We start from the raw sequence: 11,581 nt of genomic DNA, 5'->3' as shown, positions 1-11,581 counted from the left end.
GTGGTTGTGGCTGAAATTTTACCGCGATTTCGCTGGTAGCGTGTGCAATTTTTCAGATTAGCACCCGCTCCTGGCGAAATCCTGCGGTTGTCCTTATGACAAATTTTTAATCATATATATACATATGTACATATATATATAATAAAAAATTTGGCATAAGGACAACCGCAGAATTTTGCCGGGAGCGGGTGCTAATCTGGAAAATTGCTCCCGCTTCCTTTCGGTTATTAAATTGAATAAAGATTCATATTTAGTACCTTAGATTTAAGTAACATGAATTAGGCTTCCGTTTCCGATACCGATCGCGAAAGAACTCTTTTTTGTCAAGTGGTGTATTTTTGGCTTTGGTGAAGGAAATAAGGGTGAGTGGATGCAGAAAAGGCAAAAAGTGCGGAGATCGAGTGTAAAGGAAGAATGGTGAGTGAAGGTAAAGGTGCGAAGTGTGCAAGTGAGTGGTTTGCAGTGAAAATTTGGAGCCTGTGAAGTTTTTGAGGTTGAGAGTGAAAAAATATTTGCTTGTTCAGGGGGGCAAGAGGTAGGTGATAAAAGCGGAAAACGTTACGGAGCTTTGGGTAGTGAAAAAGGTCAGAGAAAAATGGGAAAAAAGGGATAAACTTTGGAAGGAGGAGAAAGACAAGGTTTGGGGTAAGCTAAGGAGCATTGAGAATAGACATAGAGAGGTTGACGAATAGAGATCTAGAGAAATAAAGCAGTTGGAAGAACTGGTATTCAGTCTAGAAATTAGGAATGAACATATGGAGGAAAAGACAGAAAATGAGGAAATAGTTAAAGGGAATGAAAAGAAATTCCGATGTGAGAATGAAAAATTAAAGAAAAGACTCAGTGAGATCGAAAGAAGATTAGAAGGGGAAGAAAGGGCAAAGATGAAAAATAACATAGTAGTTAAGGGATTGAAAGTGGAGAGTGAAACAGGAGAAGTGGAAATAACAAATCTTTTGCGAGATATTAGAGTGCAGGTAAAGAAATGCAGCTAGAAGGAGTCGAGAGAATAGGATGGACGAAGGAAGGAGAAGAAGGAATGTTTCTAGTAAAAGTGGGGAGTGAGGAGAAGTAAAAGAAAATTATGGAGGGAAAAAACTTACTGAGAGGAAGAAGGGAAAGAATTGAAGAAGATCTGACATGGAGGGAGAGGAAAAGGGGCCATATGGTGTGGATAGAGAGAGAAAGCTTATGGATAAATGGGGAGGAATGGTGCTGGGATGAAGAATTAGAAGAATTAAGGAAAAAAAGAAAAAGTCTTAAGAAAGGCAGGGGGGAGGGAGACGAAAAAGAGTCTAGAAAGAAATCAGAGGGGGTTCCAAACGGCAAAGGGGAAACAAAGTGAAGAGGGAAGGGAAGAGTGAAACGTGAAAATAGCTTTCTGGAATCTGTCAGGTTTGAAGAACAAAAATACAGGATTTTGGGAGTAGGTAGAAAAGTGGAATGTGATTATGATAAATGAAACTTGGGCAGATGAGAAGGACTGGAAGGGAATAAAAAAGCTTTTACCGAAAGGTTATGTTTGGACAATGCAAGAAGCAAGACAAGAACATGTTAAAGAAAGAGGGATGGGCGGCATGGTGTCAGGGGTGAAAAAAGAATTAGCAGTAAAAGGGAGAAAAGATGGGGACATGGAGGATAAGGATAGAACAATGATAAGAAAAATTATAATTGGGAAAGTAGAAATAGCGATGGTGTGTGTATACAGAAGAAGAGGGGAAGAGGAAGGCTGGAGAGTAATAAGGGGGTGGATGGAGGAAAGGAAGGAAGAATTGGTTTTAATAGGAGGGGACTTAAATGCATGTACTGGCTAACAAGGGGTAGGGTTATGGGATGAAAAAAGGAGGCATTTATAAGAAAGTCCAAACATAGAGAGACGGACAGGGAGGGGAGGAAGTTACTAGACATGATAGGAAAAACAGGATGGTTTATAAGCAATGGCAATATGAAAGGACATGAGGAAGAGGAGATCACATTCATAGGAAAGGGAGCAACAGTAATAGACTACATCTTGGCTGAAGAAAGAATACGGCATATGATAGGGAGTATGAAGGTGGATAATGAGATAGGATCCGAGCACTTCCCGGTGATAGTTACACTAAGAAGAGGCGACAGTAAGCGTGGCAGAGGGAGAAAGGAAGAAGGGTACGAAAGAAACACGAAAATGGGAGTCTGGGGGGCAGATAAATTAAAAGAGTTTAAACAAAAGATGAAAAAGGAGAAGGTTAGGTATGAAAAAGAGGAGGAAATAGACTTGTTAATTGAAAGGTTGAAAGGGTCCAATGAAAAGGTAAAGGATGAGCTGGGTACTAATGAAGGGAAAGTACTAATGAAGGGAAAGAGAGGAATGGACAAATTATTTTAAGGGTCTATTAGGGGGAGAGCAAAATAAGACCAAAGGGGAAAACTGTAGGATAGTCCAAGGATAAATGGAGGAAGGGAACGAGATAACAAGAGAAGAAGTGGATGAGGCTATAAAATATATATGGAAATCTTAAGAAAAAGGTTGGAGAGTCAGGTAGAAAAAAAGAAAGTGTCCCACATAATCAGACGGGGTTTAGAAAAGGAATGGGAACTATAGACCACATCTACGTACTTAACTATTTAGTTTACAGAAATTTGGGGAGAAAGAAAGGGAAACTAGTCGCTTTGTTCGTACATTTCAAAGCAGCGTTTGACTCAGTGAACAGAGTCCGTTACTATTTGGTATCCTATTGGCAGACTTAGAGGAGAAGCTCAAGAAGAAAGGGAAAGAGGGAACGGTTTTGGATAATAGCAAACTTTACTCTCTTTCATACGCGGACGATGTAGTTCTATTAGCAGATTATGAGAAGGGGATGAGTGTGTAAGATGGATCTTGAATGGTAGTGGACAGGCAGTGATGTGGATGAAGAAATTGGAAGAAGTAAGGGAAAGCAAGGGAGTAGGGCAGAGCCAAACGGGTGATTCTGAAAAGGGACAGTAAAAAACGAAAATTGTTATCAATATCGTGGAAAATGCATTTTTTATGGTCAGAGGAAACGGAAGCCCTGAAAGCTCGCTCATTTTAGGAATTAATATTACTATTGTTACTATTGTTTATCCTACGCAATGGGAAATAGTAGAATATAAGTAGTAGTTAAGTTAGACTTAGGATGGAATTGTAAATATATGTACAGGGAGCGGAGTCCCTCAAACCCGTGAAAGGGTAGATTAAATACATACATACATACATACATATATACATACAAGTAACATGAATTAATTATTCACTTATAGGTTATATAATGGAACATCAAATATGATTTGCATTATATAAATCAATTGATTTTTAAAGCATCTCTATTTCAATTAAGTTTAATTAAAGAGGAAGAATATTGCAAATACAAAAAAAGCTTTGATTAAGTTACAGTAGGGATTTTTTAATGAAAAAATTACTCAAATATTTTGTTGACTCGCCTAACTTTGGGTGGTTCAGCGAGTTATTTTTCGTAGTGTTTTAAGATTTTATTCTGACCCCGACGATCCCCTTTAAATTACGAAGCACTAAACTTATCCACTATCGAGCGATTTGAAGGACTTTAAAATAAAACACATGTGTAAGGGGAAAAGCCACACTGCAATGAAAAGCCCTGATTTATTAAAATGAAATACACATAAGTATAATAAGGACTTGATAGTTAATGACTGCGATTGACGATGGTCGCGGCGAACCAGCGATGGCGTCGCACCCGCACGCGGTTAAGTTTGAGTGATTCGATTTAATTAGATCGCGACGGTGATTGCATCCTGATTCGTTCGATAGGAATCAGTGAGATGTACTCTAGTCATGCCGAGTAGGCGATAGGTCGCGGCGGAGCTCTACGACTGAAAAGCACGATTTGATGCGGCACCTAAGTAGGTCCCCAACGCCTGCGCATGCTCGCAGGCGTGTTACGATGCAACATGCTCCCGGCCAAAGCTGCAAAAAGAGCTGAATTACATTTAACGAACGAAACAGAGAAAAATACAATTATAATTAACTACGAGTGAAGACAAATGCATTTCAGCCTTAAACTAATATCGGTTTGGAATGATGACCAATATGAAATAAACAGAAATTAACGTAGTAAATAATGAGGCCAGTTTTCTTTGGAGAGACTGCACAAATGATTTAGTGAACTTAATCACAAAAACGTAACCTTAAGATTAAGATAAGATATTTGCACAAGACTAAAATAAATCTTACAAGATCCATCGTCAGTTGCCATAACTCTTTGGTTTGATTTCGAGTTGTTTGTTAACAACAAAAGCGATGGAGTCAGTTTCCTTTGGAGGGACTGCTTCGTTGATTAACCCTTGTGTTACCAACCAAAAAATTCTACACTAACAACCAGGCGTGTACCCGGGTACCCGGGTACCCAGGTAAGATTTTAGAAGTAAAACTTTGCTATACCTGGAAACGTATACATAAAATAAATTGATATTAGTTTATTAATACTTTGAGAAGATATTTTAATATAAATATAGTTCTATTTTAATATATGGTGACCCACATAAGCCCTGGGTAAGGTATAAAACGCAGGGATATTCAACAGTCGCGCAATCGACGTTACAGCTGATAATCAACTACGAGACATCACCGGTAGGAAAGTGGGGATTGGATTGTGCTATATTTGCAATAAACAGGCAATCAGAAAACATCGAAAGACGAAGAAGAGTTGTGTTTCATGTGAGACGCCTGTTTGCGATGAGCACACTTAAAAAATTACGAGATGTTCGAAATGTATGAAGTGAATTTTTAGTTTTAAATGGTGAATCAATAATTTAAAAAATGTGTATTTTAACTTTCTTTTGTGTAAATTAGTTCCATTTTTTTGCATTTTATGTAATGATAAACAATTTTATGATTTCATTTACAAACACTTTGGCACAAAAGTAATAAATATTATCATTTTCATAAAATGTTCTCAATAAACATAAAAAAATTAATGATATTTATTGTTATTTATTTATAAGTACTTATTATTTTCTATTTTTATATTATTTTTATTTTTTACCGCATGAATCCTAATATTTTTGTATGTGGGTACCCGGGTACCCGGGTGGTACTACTGTGTGCTTTTCTTCAAATCAAAAATTTTTTGAGAAAAATAAAAAAATATAAACTTTTAATGCATTTTTTCATATAAAATTAGCTAAATCATGGGCATCCAGAAGGATTTTAGCCTATCTCCTCAGGGAACAAAGTGATGTAACTTCATCCTTAACCATTACCGAAACGCCCTTAAACATGCGCACACTAATTAAACTGAAAGAAAACGATCTTAAACCTATGCAAACGAATGAAACTAATCAATGATGCATTTAGTATGCGTAAACGGCTTAAAATTAATAATAACGCACTTCAATATGCATATACAAATTATCATGAATAATGCTTAGCAACCCGCAGTTGGCAGCAAGCCCAAACGGGTGATGTTGCGCTTGTAGGTACCGTTGGTCGTCTTCAACGATGCCACATTCACTATGTCGTCGCTCCCAGAGAACACTTCGGCGATCACACCCAGTGGCCAACTTGCGCATCCTAGGTTGTTTTCCATCAAGAGCACTACTGATCTGACCTTTAATTCTGAAGTAAAATTTTGCCATTTTTGGTGAGTTTGTAACTCACTGAGGTACTCTTTGTGCCATATTTTCAAAAAATCCTGTCGAGCTTTGGTTATGAGGTTGTACGTAGCTAAGCTGTTATCTGGTACTGAAAGTAAATGTTTCTCAGGCAAGAAATTAAAACGAAATTAGTACCATTGTCGGAATAGGCGTGATCCGTCACTCCCCGGCGGTCAATGAACCTGCGCAACGCTGACAGAAAGCCTTCGGTTGAGAGATCGGTGAAAAGTTCGATATGGGCCGCTTTAGACACCAAGCAAATGAAAACGCAACCGGAAGTTTTAAGCAAAATTCTATTGCTATGTTTTTCTTCTTTAATGAGAATTAGTCCGAAAAAATCTACCTCTGTTCGACTGAAAGCTCGAGCTTCTGCTACTCTTCGTTCCGGTAAAACCGCCATTTGAGCCTGCATCACCTTAGGTCGCTGTCGAAGTAACGGATGCTTTTTATTGTGCATTAAATCTGAATTTTTCAAACGACCGTTTACACGAATGAAATTACCCTCGTTGAGAAAAGGATTTAAATCATCGAATTTGGTCGGTGTCCGAGCCGTAATCGTGGTTTCACTGGGAATTGCCTCTCCCGTTATCACGAGAAGTTTGATCTCCTGAGGGAATCTTTTACGCTGTAACATTACGATCAGTCGACGTACCGCATCTATGATCTCCTGACACGACAGTGGACCATTTCTCTGAAAATTTAGGTGTTTTCAACGAAGGCAATACGCAACAAGTCTCGTAAGACGTTTGAATGATGAAACCCGAGAATAGATATGGTTACAACTTGCGGTACTGAGCAATCAAACACCCCCCTTTACACCGGACTCGTCTGCCGATCCGAGTTCGATCGACTTCAGCTATTCTCCTTCAGGCTGAACCAACCAACTGGGGCCAGTGGCCCACGGCGTATTTTTCATGAAATCTAATGGTAGTTGTCCCCTAGAATGTGAAATGGCGGGATTGTCCTCTGATCTAATGTGTTTCCACAGAACCTGATGTCCTAGCGATTGGATTTCAGCGATCCTATTTGATTCGAACGTGTTTAGCAAATGAGGGGCCTTTTTTATAGAAAAATTCTGTAAACAAGAAAACTGCTCAGTTAATAATTTCCAATTACTATGAATATCTTGAGGAAGCGATTAGTCCCAAGTGATTTCTGCTTTCCAGCAATCTTGTATGAAGACCTTGGTGTAGAGACGCACCGGCCACAAAAGACCGAGAGGATCGAAAATTTTAGAAATCTCAGATAAAAGCTTTCTTTGGGTTTAGGTGTTTTGAGCGTCAATGGTTCCAACCCTGTATGTAAGTATTTCGCGCTGAGAATCCCAAATGATTCTCAGAGCTTTATGAGCAGGATTTTCTTTAATTACACAATTTAAATTAAAACATTTCTTTTCGATGTTATTTAAAACGGAAGTGTGATTAGAAGACCACTGCCTGATAACAAAACCACCATGACCTAGCAATTCGATCATCTCATCGCGAATATTTAGAATTTCGTCAATGGAATTCGCGTCTGAAACTAAATCGTCCACGTCAACTAGCACGCAAGCTGCTGTAAGGTGCGAATCGCGAGAAACGGTTCGCATGCAGTTCCGAACGTTACTGCATTTAATTGAAAAGTTCTGATTTTATTTTGATAATACCACAAAATCTTTTGAAATTTTCTATCCTCTGGATGGACCAGGACTTGTATATACATTTTCTCGATGTCGGCTATTATCACGTACTTATGTGTTTGAAATTTAAGCACCTGCTCAAAAATTGTGTTCTGCATTGTGGGACGTACCAACAGAATTTCATTGAGTGAAATCCCGTTCGATGTTTTAGCCGATGCCTCAAACACCACCCCGACTTTAGTCGTTTCGCTAGATTTTTTAATCACAGCGTGATGGGGAAGTAACAAACTCTCGCTTGTGTCGTTACAAAGAGTCATGTGACGGTTCATGATTAAAATCTTCGATTATCCAAAAACGCTCAATTAGTTTGTCCAGTTTAACGACACTACCAGAGGCCTTTGCCATTGTCACAAGCGAGAATGATCCCCCCGCTACTGTCCAACCTAAAATCGTTGGTTGTGGGACGATTTGAGAGTCTTTGTGATGAAGATTAAACTGTACTATATATAATAAGGATAACGTGGTCCCTGCTGCTAACAAAATATGAACTAACTGTGGCACATGAAATTGCCGATCTGCAAGTTTCAAATTTTTCGTAATATTTAATAGATCTCGTGAAAATACTTCATTGTAATCGTTAGAAACTGTAAACAATCCATTAACTGCCCCAACATTAATCGAGCAAGTTTGTTTAGATATATTGAGCGAATTTGCAAAGTTTTTTGTAATTAAATTAACTGTAGAACAGGAATCTAATAGCGCCCTTGCGTTGAAGCAATTTTACCCAACATTTCGAATTTTCAAAACAAAAGTAATCATTAATTGTGAATCTGACGTAAACGCTTCGGATGCGCACGGTTGACGATATGGTCAAACTGTCGAAGTCCTGGAAACTGAAAATTAAGAATCTCCCTCCGTTTGAGAAAATTCTACATTAATCGATTTCGCAGTCTTGTCCGGTTACCCGGGAAATTCTGATTTGATTGGTTTCGTTCTTTTATCCACGTGTAATAAAGTATGATGTTCTTTGTCACACTTCTTGCAACGCTTCTGATTTTTACATTGCGCCTGATGCGCGCCTAGACAGTTTCTGCATAATTAGTGTATTTTCACGAGATTCCAGCGTTCTTGAACTCGAAGTTCATTAAAACTAGAACACTTGTAGAGCTGATGCTCTTCCTTGCATTTAACGCATGCCGAGCTCAAAGGATTAGAAGCAACAGTTACGATTGCAAAAGTGTTTCCACTTTCCGTACCTTTGAGAAATGTTGGTTATTTTGATCACCCCCCCCCCCCCCCCCCCCCCCCCCCCCCCCCCCCCCCCACCCGCCCGTTTTCGCACAATATTGCGGCCACTCGAGGCCACTCTTTCTAATGAGCGCAGTTTAAATACCGTCGATTGAATAAATTTTTTTAATTCCTCCATTTTTGGAAGCTGATTCCCTTCCCATCTATCCTGCCACTTAGTTAAAATACCTTGTAGCAAACATCGTTCTAATATTCTCATTATGACTTGCTCACCAAATTCAACCTGCACTTTGTTCTACATGCTAAGATGTTGCCGCGCTTTATCGACAAGTGAAGAAAGTTCGTCGGGCTCTGCCTTTGAAAGTAACGGTAAATCTAAAAGAGCATTAATAAGTTCGACTAGGATCATACGTTTCTGATTGTATGACTCATACAATGACTGCCAAGCTTTTTCCTAATTTTCTTCACTTGGAAAAAACGAACTGATTTTGTTCAAAGCGGCTCCGTTGAGCGCGTTTACTAATTTAGTATACTTCATGTAGTGATTAACATCTGTAAGCGAATGTACGAGTGCGACAAAGCTATGCTTCCACAAAATCCATTTATCATGGTCACCGTTAAAAGTAGAAATTTTAATTTCTGACAATCTCGGCTTATCTTGTCTTTCTGAAATTGTTATATTGCTAGTGTTCAAGGTTGAACTAGCTATTAGGGTCAAGGTTTGTAATTTTGTGACCGCGGTCGATACTTCGTAATAGTCTGATTCGATTTCGAAAGTAGATTCGATGGGAGAATTTTCCGGATTTGAACTAATCAATTCATCGTTATATTGTTTATATTCGGTAGAAAGAGTAGTAATTCCCTTTAAACGCAATTGTGCGTTTGTGGGATTAGATTTGGAATCGCCTAGAGATTCGCGTAATTTAGATATGGCGGTTTCGAGCGAAACCCCTTTTTGCACAATATATGCCACACGCTTCTGCCTACTTTCGTAGAGCGCCATCTTTGTTAAAATTAATTATCACTTGAGAATCTATGTTGCCTATTCGAGATGCTTCAGGTGGTCGCAACGTAAACGCTGAAAATACGCATAAATCAATTTGTAGTGAGTTGAGGACTCAATCACTATGAGGAATTTATAAAGAGAAATCCCCCTAAAATTATTTGCTTTTTGACAACAGCTCATAAAGCTACGACAGCATAGTGATGAGTATCCCCTACTCTTCTAAGAATTTCAAAGAAAGTAAGTATCTTAAATTTCCACAGTTGTAACATTTATCAAGGAGATAAATCGTGTTATTTAAACATTTTATTCTAATTGAATCGTTTGAATTTCAATTTAACTTCCGACGTGAGTGAATATTAACTTCCGGTCAAGCTATGCAAAAATTTTGCGGCACTATCACATCATATGTTTCAAAAGAAAATTCAAACAAAGAAAGAAGTACTTATCTTGGTTAAAACTCCCGCTTCCTGACGACTGGTCGATGAGGGACCCTGGTGTGGGACCGACGGCGTCCTGGTTTAAGACGAGATGGCTTGAGCTGGTTGACTTCCCTTTGAAGAGACAACGAGGCACAATTTGGATCGCGACTCCGCTCGCCGGCGAAAAATAAATGCGTGCGCAACCGACGCACACGAGCGCTGCACGACTTCCAGCAAAAAACACGTTGAAACCCGCGCGCGTGAGACGCCACCGACTTTCTCGACATTTCGATATGATGGTATGAATGTTTGAAGTCATATCTCACAGGAGGCACAAAAATCTTTTGTTGACTCGCCTAACCTTAGGTGGTTCAGCGAGTTATTTTTCGTAGTGTTTTAAGATTTTATTCTCACCCCGATGATCCCCTGAAAATTATGAAGCACTAAACTTATCCACTATCGCGAGATTTGAAGGACTTTGAAATAATACACTTTTGTACGGGAAAAAGCGATGCTGGCATAAAAAACCCTGATTTATTGAAACGAAATACCCAGAAGTATAATAAGGACTTGACACGTGGTTAAGTTCGAGTGATTTAATTTAATTAGATCGCGACGGTGATTGCATCCAGATTCCTTCGATAGGAATCAGTGGGGTGTACTCTAATCATGTCGAGTAGGCGATAGGTCGTGGCGGAGCTCTACGCGGACCGAGTGTTTGATTTCGATATGATTGAAATACTGCTCGAACGAATAGCAGTATTCCAGACGATTACTCACCGATAGGCTTGGTCAACTCAATAAAAGAAAATGGCGAATTTTTAGAATTTGGATGCGGGGGTTGAGAGGCAGCGAAGGGAGTCAAATTAGTTCTCCTGTCCATCGAAGATGGCGCAAATTGGTGTAAAAAGCGCATGCGCGAAAAATTGTTTGTTGTCATTTGTGACTGTCACGTGTTGTCTGGAGCTATCACCGTATGAGACCATAATCTCAAAACGGATTTTCGTGTTTTGGTATCACTTCAATGAAAAGGATTTCTTGAAAACGCAAACTGGTGTGGTTATAACATATTAAAGAAACTGTATATCACAGTTCAACTCTTCTTCAGAAAAAATAAAAATTCATACGTATGCACCTAACTCGTCTCGTAATTATCTTTTTCTACTTAAAATAGAAAAATAAAAGCAAAATTAAGTAAATGAGAAACGTAAAATGAGAAATTGAATGATAATTATCTTTAATTTCTTATTTTGCGTTTCTTGTTTCCTTAATTTTTTCTTTATTCATCATTTTTTCTTAAATTATTTTACTATTTAACACATCTAAGGAAGGAGCATGCACATATATACCAATCAACACATGCATGCTTCTGTAGTTCTCCTGTCCATCGCAGATGGCACTGAATTTCGAAATTTATTTCCCACGTAGTTGACAGGGTCTGCTCACTGAGTACTGAAAATACTGAAAAAGACGATTTGGCGCGGCGACAATGTCGGTCCCCAATACCTGTGCATGCTCGCTCCTACTCTTCGCCTCTCTTAGGCCGTCGGCCCGCCTGCCAAAAAGTGCGATGATTTGACCACGTATACTCTTTTGCGTTTCGGTCATTAAAAATATGCTTATCAACGAACAAGCAAAATCAACCGGTCCCCGCGGAACACC

General features: G+C 39.0%; 2 protein-coding genes across 2 annotated transcripts in view; both read right to left on the bottom strand.

Moving 5' to 3' along the window:
- The window catches only part of LOC117172110, a 259,054-nt gene that overhangs the window by 161,212 nt on the left and 86,261 nt on the right, over positions 1–11,581 (bottom strand). The gene's annotated exons all lie outside the window — the stretch shown is intronic.
- Positions 5,400–6,262, bottom strand: LOC117171120. Its single transcript, XM_033358173.1, has 2 exons — positions 5,764–6,262; positions 5,400–5,716 (listed from the first exon to the last, which is right to left on the bottom strand). The coding sequence occupies exons 1-2, from the start codon at positions 6,260–6,262 to the stop codon at positions 5,400–5,402; spliced, it is 816 nt and encodes a 271-aa protein (XP_033214064.1).

Source organism: Belonocnema kinseyi, chromosome 4 (assembly GCF_010883055.1).
Source record: "Belonocnema kinseyi isolate 2016_QV_RU_SX_M_011 chromosome 4, B_treatae_v1, whole genome shotgun sequence".
NCBI classification, from domain to species: Eukaryota; Metazoa; Arthropoda; class Insecta; order Hymenoptera; family Cynipidae; genus Belonocnema; species Belonocnema kinseyi.
This window is presented reverse-complemented; position numbering and strand designations above follow the sequence as displayed.